A 12,717-nucleotide genomic window follows, 5' to 3' on the forward strand; every position below is an offset into this window, starting at 1 on the left:
TATATTAGGACATTTAGGATAATAAAAATACAATCTCCCTGTAGCTGGGCACCTCTAGCGTCAGGCACTGCTTGTTACCCCCATTCCTGCAAGCACCTGCAGGTTTATACAAGGAGATGCTGAACACACAGCTCTCTAGAAATGTCAGCCTTGTCATGTACTGGCATGAGGCGAGAACGCTCTGGAAGAACAGTCCTTTTGTTTAAAATAGAAACTTTCAAGGAAGCCAAATTAACACATGACAGATTACTGAATAGCCAGTTCTGGAGGGAGGGGAAAAAAAAAAAAAAAAACCTCTTCATCTCTGAAATGAAAAGGGGAATTGCTGGTACCAAAATTCACGTTTCCTTTTCGGTAAAATCCTCCAGCCACGCTTGGCGCTACCCGAGTAGGCGATTTCACTTCATCACCACTTCACAAAAGACTTCCAAATTCACTGCGGCAGACACGGCAAAATAAAAATGTTAAATACATCCTGGCCGCGAGGGGACTGAAACCTGCAGGCTCCATCAAAGGTTCGCAATAATAGGATTCATAAAAAAAAAAAAAAGACAGATGGGATTAGAAAATGTTGCAGTGAAGACTCTGGAATGAGATGAGATCACAGCACCAGCCTGTCTTTTGTGGACCGGCACAATGATCCCCGAGCCAGACTGGATTAGGAAACCTTGCGACTAGGGGTTCAGAGAGAGGCCTCCGGTTCCCAGGCACTTTTGGGGACAGAAGGCTGAAACGATGCATCAGATTTACAGCTGCAGTGATGAAAATATAGAAGTTTTCACCACCGTGATTCCTTCCAAGGGTGAGTAAAATTGCCCTCGACTGTTTCCTTTAACGTGGCAGGCTAAGCAGGAGGGTAAAGACAGTCATATGCTGCCTTATTACGGTTTTTACCCCCAGGTTTCTGAGGTCGGATGGTCTCTCTGTTTTGACGGTGTTTGTGGTTGTTTCTGAAAAGGAGGCATATGGATGAACATCAATCATTGAGAAACAGTCCATCAAAGGGGAAATGAGGGCAGCTAACTATTCCTCGTTTTACTTAATTCGATACTGGCAACCCAGTATGCCAAACGAAAGTGACAGCAAGCCATTGTTTTAGGAAACAGACATGAAAACAAAATTCCCAGGGCAGATAGATTCTTTCCTCTTCTCCAGTGAGCAAGTGGGTTCTGAAATGAGAAGCAGCTGGCTCAAAAGTATGATTTCTAACTGTGCCGTGAAATATGAGGAGGGATCATATTTCTGGCAGTGGCCTAAAGTCCAATGAAGTGGTCCAAGAATGCCCTGACCCAGGCTGGGCTCTGCACAGACCCCAGGGCCAAGCTTCCAAACTTAACCTGGCACTGGCACCGCCAAAGACTGTGACTTTGTAAAAGCCCTGCTGCTCTGAGGTGAATGGTGTCAAGGCCCGGGAAGGGCTCTGTGTCCCTGGATAGTTCCCTTGCCCCCTGCAGAGCTGGGCCCTCTCTCCTGCCGCCCCTGTGCTCTCCCTGCAGCCCCTGTATTGCTGGGAGAGCCCGGGACCCCAGCTTAGCCCCTGGTCTCATTGTCAGACTGAATGAAGAGGGCCGGATGTCTGCTGGTGCTGCGACCCCCTGTTCAAACAACCCCTTTCTTCTTCCCATGTCAGCCATCGACATGGCCACTCCTGTGAGGAAGGGAGAGACTCAGCCTGGCCACAAAGAGAAAGCCAGCAGAACATAAATTAAGCTTTAGACATCTATTGCCAGACAGAGGGAGAGAAGAAAACCTGGGAGTCTGCCCACGTGCCGAAGTTGGGACACCCTCTGGAGACTCGGGAATGTACCTGAAAAGTCAAAGCCAACCCTCTGACCCAACAGTTCCACTCCTGTAAATGCTCTTATACATGGATGCTTACAGGGCCACTGGGTCTCCAAGGGCAAAACTGAAAACAACTTAAATGTCCTTGAAGAGGGGAAGGGGTAAAATGTGGTGTCATCAGACTCTGGAATACTCCACAGTAGTCCACAGGGAAAAGAACTGGATCTATGTGTGTGGACACAGCTCCCAAGAGCATCATGTTGAGGGAAAAAAAAAAGCAGGCTAAAAATTATTAAATTTGTACAGTACTATATATTATTTATGGATACATATCTAGAGAAAAGCATTAAAAACATAGGCTGGAAAGACACAGATAGTGATATTAGTAGCCCTGGAGAGGGAGGAAAGTAGAATTGGGGAAGAGTAGAAAAGGGACCAAAACTTGTCCTCTCATTTGTTATTTCTCTTGTATGAGAAGAAAACAAATTGAAAGCAAATAGGACAATCTTAAAATGTCTATGTTCTATAATTTTTTTACATTTAAAAACATTTAAGGGAGAAAAACATCAAAGCTGAATGGTCCTATTAAATTAAAAACTTATTATACAATTCAGGAGCAACGTCATACTTCACCTGAAGAAAATCATTCAAAACAGGGCCTTTGAATCCATTTGCTTAGCAGAGGAGTCAAGAGACCCACCACCACTTATACGCTGTGTGACCTTGGACAGGCACTTAACCTCTCTGGGCCTGAGTTTCCACTCTTATAAAAAAGGAAGAACTAGAACTTACCTCCCAAGGTTATTATGGGGGGAAAAATGAGATACAGACAAAATACATAAAGCATCTAGAACAGTACCTGGCATGGTAGTAAGCACCATTAAATACATCACTTACAAAGTGATTTCTATTTTTATTCCATATTTTGAGCAATGAATATGTTTAGTCAAAGATAAATATTCAATCCTGTATTTCTTTTTTGCCATTCTTATTCATGGCCACCTCCTGGTATTAAATCAGTCATCAGTATTCATGGACATGTCACTGCTCAGGAAGCTGTTCTCTAGAAAAGGAATATCCGCAGTTTTATCTTAGACTGTAAGTGGAAGAAGTCCGCCTCTTCCTACGCCTTGTTTTGCCTCATCTCGCCTCCTCCAGAGCATCAAGCATAAGGCTCTCAGTGGGCGAAGACGGGGCCAGGTCTTCCTAAGTCACTGCTTATGAGAGAGACTGGTAACTCTTCATTCCATCCCCACGTTCCCTGCCTGCAGAAATATAGGTTGGTTTGATTTTCTCTAACAAGGGTTAGAGTCCTCCCTGGTATGCCCTTTCCCACACGCTCCTGTGCACAAGTTCAGCAACCTAGTGTTTAAGAGCGCAGGCCTTGTTCCACCACCAACTGTGTGACCCTAACCCTCAGTATCTACCTAAGAAATAGAGTCAATGAAGACACCCGACCCCAAAGAGTTGCTGTGAGGAGTGAATGCGAGAAGGAAATAAGTCGTCACCTAGTAAAGCTCAATGCGAGCCATTATCACATTTATCATCGTCGTATTATATCCCTGTTTTCCAACATACGCACATACATATATAAAGGGTTCAACCTAAATCTATGTCTTTTTTTTAGCTGAGCCATCTTAAAGCTCACAAAAATATGGCAACAGCAAGTGTTATGGTGTTTCTTAAGTATTTTAAGGCACAAGACATAGATCAAGTCTGTAACTGAGGACAAGTGTGTATTTTTACTTCCTAGAGAGAAGGAGAGCCCTTTAAGGGAAAGATTTCATAGGCACAATTCACAGTAAATATAAAAGATAAAATCTGTGGTTTTACCAAGAAGTTATACCAGAAGTCATTTCCTGAAGCTCACCAGTGGATTTAATTCTAGGGTGAACAGCATTCAAAATAATTCTCTTGGGGATAAACAACAATGCAGCGGGGTTGGCAAGGGGAGCCGGGGAACAGCAGGAGGAAATGGAAAAAACTCCAGGAAGAGAACTCATGACGGAGGCTACAGTCTCTAGAAGTTACCACCTCTTCCTTCCACCTGCCCTCGCCTTGCAGAGAAAGAGGAGAATTGCATCAATAATAACCACCACTAATTCCTGGGAACTCACTCTTTGCTAGGCGCCGGGCCAAGGGCTTGATAACGATTAGACCATTTAATTCTCACCGCAGCCCTCTGAGGTAGGTGCGAGTTTTACCAGAGAGGAAAGTGAAGCTTAGCAAGGATGAGTCATTCGCCCAAGTCACACAACTGGCAAGTGGTCAAGTTGGGATTTACACCCAAGTGAAAGGCGTCTGGAGCCCTGGCTCTTAACCAGCCCTCTGCTCGCCCGGCTTCATGGCAGCAGGCGCTCTGCAGAAAATAACACAGCTCTCACCTGAGCACTAATCTGAGATGTGACAAGAAGTCATTTCCATTCTAGGCAGGGCAGTGGCAGGGTGGGATTTCATTTCCAAGTAAATCACTTTAGCGTCAATGTGCAAAAGAGATGTCCGGGTGTCTCCACTTTCAACAAAATGCACACCTTTTTCCCAAGCAAGTAACTTTTTTATGGCTAATTGATTCTTCAAGTTTTTTTTATTTTTATTTACTGTGGTAAATAAAATTTACCATTTAATTATTTAAGTGTTCAGTTCTGTGGCATTAAGTACATTCATATGGTTGTGCAACCATCACCACTATCCATTTCCTGAATTTCTTCAACTTCCCAAACTGACACTCTGTACCCATTAAATAACAACTCCCCATTCCCTCCTTCTTCCAGCCCCTGGTAACCTCTGTTCTACTTTGTGTCTCTATGAATTTGACTAGTTGAGGTATCTCATATAAGCAGACTCATACAATATTTGTCCCTTTGTATCTGGCTTATTTCACTTAGCTTAATGTTTTCAAGGTTCATCCATGTTAGAGCATGTTTCAGAATGTCATTATTTTTTAAGGCTGAATGATATTCCATTGCATGTCTATACCACATTTAGTTTGTCCATTAATTTGTTAGTGGACATTTGGGTTGTTTCTACCTTTCAGCTATTATGAATAGTGCTGCTATGAGCTTTGGTGCACTGGACCAAGTAACATCTAAAATTGCAATTGCCCACCTCCTAGAGTAATGGAAACAAAAACAAAAATAAACAAATGGGACTTAATTAAACTTAAAAGCTTTTACACAGCAAAGGGAACCATAAACAAGACAAAACGACAACCCTCAGAATGGGAGAAAATATTTGCAAATGAAACAACAAAGGATTAATCTCCAAAATATACAAACAGCTCACGGAGCTCAACATCCAAAAAGAAAAACAAACCAGTTAAAAAATGGGCGGAAGACTTAAATAGACATTTCACCAAGGAAGATATACAGATGGCCAAGAGGCACATGAAAAGATGCTCAACATCACTAGTTATTAGAGAAATGTAAATCAAAACTACAGTGAGCTATCACTTCATGCCAGTCAGAATGGCCATTATCAAAAAATCTAGAAACAATAAATGCTGGAAAGGGTGTGGTGAAAAGGCAACACTCCTGCACTGTTGGTGGGAATGTAAATTGATACACCCACTATGGAAACCTCCAGTATGGAGGTTCCTTAAAAAACTAAAAATAGAACTACCATATGACCCAGCAACCCCACTACGTAGGGCATATACCCTGAGAAAACCATAATTCAAAGAGTCATGTACCACAATGTTCACTGCAGCTCTATTTACAATAGCCAGGACATGGAAGCAACCTAAGTGTCCATCGACAGATGAATGGATAAAGAAGATGTGGCACATATATATATACTATGGAATATTACTCAGCATAAAAAGAAACGAAATTGAGTTATTTGTAGTGAGGTGGATGGACCTAGAGTCTGTCATACAGAGTGAAGTCAGTCAGAAAGAGAAAAACAAATACCATATGCTAAAACATATATATGGAATCTAAAAAAAAAGGTACTGATGAACCTAGTTGCAGGGCAGGAATAAAGAGGTCGACATAGAAAATGGACTTGAGGACATGGGTGGGAGGGGGAGCTGGGGCGAAGTGAGAGAGTGGCACTGACATATATACACCACCAAATGTAAAATAGACAGCTGGTGGGAAGCAGCCGCATAGCACAGGGAGATCAGCTCGGTGCTTTGTGACCAACCACCTAGGGGGGTGGGATAGGGAGGGTGGGAGGGAGGCTCAAGAGGGAGGGGATATGGGGACCTGCGTATGCATGTGGCTGATTTGCTTTGTTGTGCAACATCAACTAACACAGTATTGTGAAGCAATTATACTCCAATAAAGATCTATTAAAAAAATAAAATAAAAACATAAACTTGCAATTGCACCCGCCTCTTCTTCCCAACCCCCTCCTCTGGGCCCTGTCCCACTCCAGGTGCAAACCCGCTCCGTATTGCTACTGTAGCTCCATCAGTCTCACAGGTGTTCTCTAAAACCATTCCTTTCTCTCTCTTTGCAGTGTCCAGTCCAGCCAGAAGAAGAGTCAAGAGTTCTCAACATCTCTTAACCAAGAATGTAAGAAAACTTCAGTTTTGATCCCTTTTGTTGACTTTCATTAAAAAAGCAGGGTCTACCTTCTTCACTCCCCACCTCCCCACTACATCCACCCTCTCCACGGCCTGGAAAAGTTTTCCGTAGCCCAGGTCTTGCTGTTGCATTCTCCATCCTCCGCTTAACCAAAACAACTAACAAATGTCAACCAGACAACAAACAGTCCTGAATTGGACCCCCTTCTGTCATCTTCCCCACAGAGAATAATTTTCATTTTATATGCACATTTTTTTCTTAAACAGAGTCCACAGTGTAGGTAGAGCATCCCTGACTTGGGTGTTCTATTGTTGGCATTTGCAATGTTCCACTTTTTCACTATTATAAATAGCAGTGCAATGAATTTGTACAAAATACTGCTTTTTGGATTGATCCTGTGGTGCATAAGCCTCAACGTGGAATTAACAAGTAAAAGAAGAACAGTTCCATCCATCCATCCACCATTTGCATTCCTACTCCTGTGCTAGAGCGGAGACTAGAACAGTGTTTTGTTTTTTTTTTTTTTTGCGGTACGCGGGCCTCTCACTGTTGTGGCCTCTCCCGTTGCGGAGCACAGGCTCCGGACGCGCAGGCTCCGGACGCGCAGGCTCAGCGGCCATGGCTCACGGGCCTAGCCGCTCCGCGGCACGTGGGATCTTCCCGGACCGGGGCACGAACTCGTGTCCCCTGCATCGGCAGGCGGACTCCCAACCACTGCGCCACCAGGGAAGCCCAGGACAGTGATTTGTAAAAGATGGCTTCTGCTTCTAGTTTCGTCACATACTACCAGGAATTCTGGACAACTGCCAGGCTTCCAACAATGCTTTTCCATTTCCCTCCAGCCTCACCAGCACTGGCTTTCATTTCTTTGTATTATTTTTTGCTTATTTAATAAGCACATGCATTACCTTAAAATCAGTTTACATGTCTTTAGAGCCTGTGAATTTCTCATTTTACTTACAGATTTCTTTGTATATAAGCTGTCAACACATCTTTGCACTTTAAAAGTTTTATTTTAATTGCTAATTGTTCCTTCCTGGTTATACTGGAGTTTCTATCACAATTGTTTTTGTAGAACACTATTTTGATTTTTTAAGTATCTCAATTTTTAAAATCCTATTCTCCATTAAAAAAAATTTTTTTTAGGTGTCCTGGGAATGAGATTGGTTTTAGTCTTTGTTGTTTTATATACATTTATTACTTTTTTAATTCCCAAAACAGGATGGGTCCATTACAAAATTTCAAATACTAAAAAGATATAAACTATGATATCAGAAAATCCTGAGAAGCTATAGAACATAGTGGTTAGGTATGCAGACTAGAGTCAAACTGGCTGGTTTCTTCCATTTCCCAGTTTTAAATCCCAGTTCTATCCATTTCTAGCTATATGACCTTGGGCACGTTGCCTAACTATTCCAGGACTTGACTTGCTTAGCATTAAAATGGGGAGAGTGAGGGCTTCCCTGGTGGCGCAGTGGTTGAGAGTCCGCCTGCCGATGCAGGGGACACGGGTTCGTGCCCCGGTCCGGGAAGATCCCACGTGCTGCGGAGCGGCTGGGCCCGTGAGCCATGGACGCTGAGCCTGTGCGTCCGGTGCCTGTGCTCCGCAACGGGAGAGGCCGCGACAGTGAGAGGCCCGCGTACCGCAAAAAAAAAAAAAAAATGGAGAGAGTGAGAGAGCACACCCCAGTTATCACTGGAAGGAGCAAATGATTTAATACATGTAAACTGCTTAGTCCAAAGCCTGATACATACTGAACATTCAATAAGCACTGGAGTTTTTTTAAATGAAAATTTCTCATATAACAATGTATAATTATCACGCTTTATTGCTCAATAACATGCTGTTTTGCAATTTGCTTTTTTCACTATATAAATTTTGAGCATCTTTACATGCCAATTAATACATACAGATCTTCCCCATTCTTTTTAGAGGCTGCATAGTATGCCATTGTATTATTGAATGTACTATAATTTTTTACCCAAACCAAATCTGATGTTTTCTAGATTATTTAACCAAATCATCAATAAATGGGGTTTCCCCATTTTCTCCACTAAAACAATGCCACAGGAAATATTCTTGAACGTATTTTTTATGTTCTTATGCAAATGTTTTTGAGGATAAATTCATAGGTATGAAAATGCTGGGTCATCAAATCAACATCTTATACTTAAACGTACACAATGTTATATGTCAATTTTAAAACAGAAAGAAAATGCTCAAAGGATATGAGCATTGAAAAAATTTTATAGTTATTGCCAAATTCTTAGCAACTGTTTTAAACTACCTTTACCAGAACACCTGAGCCAACACTATATGGTATCAAATGTTGTTAATCTTTGACAATCTGATAGGTGAAAACATCTCATTGTTTTAATTTGCATTTCTTTAGTAATTAATATCATTCATCTTTTCATAGATTTTGATATTTTCTCCCTATGGGTTAAAAGACATGTCTTTTGCTCATTTTTCTGTCAGTGGTTTATCCTTTTTTTAAAATGACTTTGAGAATATTTATATACTAAGAAAGAAAGGATTTTTAATGGGTTCTTTGCTGTAGTGCAAGAAATCCTTGTATTTCTCATGATCCCTAAAAACTTAAGCACACAGTCTAGAAGGAAAATGATGCTGACTTTCAAGGAGCAGTGGGTGTCACCAAAAATGGAAAGGGGAGGGGTTGTTTGTAGGTAATTTAGAGTTTGAGCACAGACTTGAGTTTAGCATTACAGTTGGTCACTGACTTATGACAGTCTGACTTTCATGATTTTTGTCTTTACGACGATGCCAAAGCGAAATGCATTCAGAGACCATACTTGGAATTTTGATCTTTCCCCAGGCTAGTGATATGGGGTACAACATACCCTCTTGTAATGCTGGGCAGCACAGCAAGCCACGAGGGTAAACAAGGATACACTTAGAACCATCCTGGACCCAGACAAGCATTCTGTTTCTCACTTTCAGTACAGTATTCAGTCAATTACATGAGATAGTCAACACTTTATTATAAAATAGGCTTTGTGTGAGAAGATTTTGCCCAACCATAGGTTGATGTAAGTGTTCTGAGCACGTTTAAGGTAGGCTCAGCTAAGCTATGACGTTTGGTAGGTTAGCTGTATAAAATGCATTTTCAACTTATGATATTTTAGGAGTATTTATCAGAATGTAACCCCACTGTAAGTCAAGGAAGATCTGTACTCTGGATTTGAAGGAGCCACAAGTCATTCATGACTCTGGGAAGATCCTTTGGGAATTAGGAATATTTAGTTTTCAACCAAGTTCTTGCCTTGAATTTCTAACCTTAAACAGTGTTTCTGTCTGAATCACTGCTTATACCAATACCTACTGGCTTTATAAGGACAGAACTGTGATTACAAAAGCTTAAAAATGGAAACAAAATCATACTCTCTAGGAGATAAATAGGGTGCTAGGGAAGATATTTCTCAAAGGATTTAGAACCCAAACAAAGGAGAAAACTCAATGATGGAAGTGAAGCCACAGGGGGATGAGATTCACAAAGCCCCCAAAACATGGGGCACTGCCTCCTGGAGTATCCATTGACTTCAGCCAGGCTCTGTAGAACCAAACTCCCAGTTTTCCCGGGAATGGCTTATGACTTTCCCTCCCTAAAACATTTTTACTCCAGGGGGAAAAAAATTAACTCAAGTATATGAATACAAATAAAAATTGCTTTTGAAAAAAACAGAAGGTAGGGTCTTGTCTTCAAATATGCATTCTTCCTCCAGGTAAGACAGCTTAATAATGCTCTCTGGCCTTTGAGCTCTCCTCTGAATTTCTAATTTCCCCTAACAGCATGACTCATCCTTTGCTCATAAAACTTAGACCCAGCTGCACAGAACATTCAAATTAGAAAAGACAGGAAAGGTCTTAGTCTACCTAAGACGGGGGAACTGAGTCCCAAAGAAGAAAGAACTATCTCTGACCTTTTCTTTTTTCATCCAACTGGCTCTTGGCTTCCCTTTGAGTTCCCGAGAAAATCGTTCCTATTTTGCACCTGCTCTAATGTACCAATATTTAGGACTTTGTCCCGAAATTCTTATTTGTCTCTGTTCTCACCCCTGGGGCTACCATATGGATGGCAGGTTCCTTCCTTTACAAGTATCTCGTTTCCTCTCTCTCTGGACCCCTCGTAAGTTACATTTCCTTCTACAGCTACCCACTGTTCCTTCTCTAGATGGTTTCACTAGTCTTTTCCTCCCCATCCCCTCTGATTCTTAGGCAGTTTTACTGACATCCTGATCATACTGATGCCGCAGACATCGTAAGAGTAGCTTAAAGGAGTAAATTTACACCAAAGCGTGGGTTAGATACGCCTTCCAGTGCAATGGAGCCATTACCACCGAGATTCACAGCCCCTTCAAAATAAGCAGCAGTGCCATCATCAGGAAAGATGAAGGAATGGGAGTGCAAATGTCACATTCTTCCCAGATTTCAACCTTGTGGAGGGGCGGTGATCTGATTTTTCCATCTGGTGATCTGATTTTTCAAAATGCACTGAGCAATCAATTGCACTGGAAAATTCTTACCTGGATGTCAGCACTTCCATGGGTCTTACAAAGAGCACTTCCTTAGAAGTAATGAAACCATGATCCTTGTTCAGGCTCTGCCCCTTATAGCTCTGTGACCTTGAAGACACCCGGCTTCCTTTGGCCTCAGTTTCCCTGTGTGTAAAATTAGGGAGTTGGGCTAGAACTCTACTCTGGATGCCGTCAACCAAAATCATGATGATCCTTCATCACCTAGGTCTCACCTGTCTTTCTAACTCCCTACCAGCCCCCTAGGTCTCTGATCTGAACCCAGCAGGGAAGCATCAATTTGCATCAATTTATCACAGTGAATCTGTTACACGAGTACATTCCCTACTTTCAGCAGGCAATTTGTTGAACTTGGAAAGGGAAATCCAACATTAAACACATCTCCCCTTCACCCTTTCCCCATTCTCCAATCTCACCCTTGTACTCAGGGTGCTAAAGAGCCTGTGCTCAGACCAGTTTGTTCTAAGACCAGCTGCAGTATCCAGCCCAGACCGTATCCTACAGACCAGAAAAAAAACAGGCTTTCGGGAGGCTTTCAGGAGGCCACAGCCATGCATCCAGCTGTCTGTTCCCTGGCATGGGCCTGATGCACTGCCCTGAGCCCTCTCAGAGCCTCCGCAATTGTGGGGCATGAGAAGCAAGCACGAGGCCAGCTAAGAAAGGGAAATCTTCCGACCTGAGCCCTCTCCTCTTTCCTTTACTGCTTTGGCATCCTTCAGGGCCGAGAAGATACCCTGCTGAGGCACTGGGCCCTCAGTCAGGACCTGGGAAGTAACCAGCCTCACTCCCACCCCAGGAAACCTACATCCAACAGGGGGCGGAGCAGCTAATGCCTCTCCACTCTCTCCCTCTCCATTCCCTTCTCCCACCCACAATGCAGAGAGGGCTGGCTGAAGTTTCTTGTTCCTAAAAGGAAATATTTGCTTCCTTTTCAGGGGAGGAAATGCTGGGCCTCCCCACTGGACTCCTCAGGCTTTCACATCCTGCCTTACTTCCTCCTTCTACAAAATGGGTCGGAAAACACACCAGTCCTCACTCATTAGAGGAATGCTGAAAAAATGAAAACAAAATTCGAAATACCTGTGATGAGAGGTAGACAGCCAAAGGCTTGAATGTCAGTAATGAGGCTCAGGTCTCTCCCGTTGGACCTGGAGGTCCACATTCCAGGGGGAACCCTGAGGCCAAATGGTACACGTGTCTAAAATGCCATTAATCTAGGAAATTCCAGTATTCTGGGCGACACCATGGCAGAGTGCAGTGCTAAGAGGACGGAAGGAAATGAAAAAGCTGAGGGGACTGTCTGTGCAGGGTGGTGAGTCCAGACCACCCACTACTGCACCTTACAGCCCCCAGTGAGCTGGCATAGGGCCGACATGTGCTGCCCCCAGCCTGCACTGAAGGCTTGCTGGAAAACCAACAGAAACACCACCTTCTAATCATTTTGCAATTTACAAACATATCAAATCAACACATTGTACTCCTTAAACATATACAATCATATGTGTCAATTTATATCTCAGTAAAGCTGGAGGAAAAATATTTTTAATTATTGGGGGGAAAATCCCACATGCTGCAGAGCCCAGAAGAGAAAGGGCACTAATCCTAAATGATCCTTAATTATCATCATCTTTCTCCAAAGGCAAAGAATGAATGAGTCTGGGTCCTAAAACGGGCCTGAGAAGAGTTAATTTCCTAAGCCAGATAAGACCAAATTTGGGATATATTACTTTTTTAAGCAAAGGACTATTTGTGATAAACTGAAGCAAAGAGTGACAGCTCCCCTTCCTCTGTTGGGAACAGACATGACCGCTTCCTGATGCTGTAGGTAAACAGGTGGCACAGGGAAAGAGAA

The 12,717-nt window shown here is 42.8% G+C and overlaps 1 protein-coding gene across 1 annotated transcript in view; it reads left to right on the forward strand.

Annotated features, from left to right (window-relative positions):
• Positions 1–735: 735 nt before the first annotated feature.
• Positions 736–12,717, forward strand: part of VXN (vexin) — a 23,621-nt gene continuing 11,639 nt past the window's right edge. Inside the window, exons 1-2 of the mRNA XM_007448480.1 lie at positions 736–802; positions 6,244–6,299. Coding sequence (XP_007448542.1) covers positions 736–802; positions 6,244–6,299 — 123 coding nt within the window. The remainder of the gene's footprint in view (positions 803–6,243; positions 6,300–12,717) is intronic.

This window comes from Lipotes vexillifer, unplaced genomic scaffold (assembly GCF_000442215.2).
Source record: "Lipotes vexillifer unplaced genomic scaffold, Lipotes_vexillifer_v1.1 scaffold815, whole genome shotgun sequence".
Lineage (NCBI taxonomy): Eukaryota > Metazoa > Chordata > Mammalia > Artiodactyla > Lipotidae > Lipotes > Lipotes vexillifer.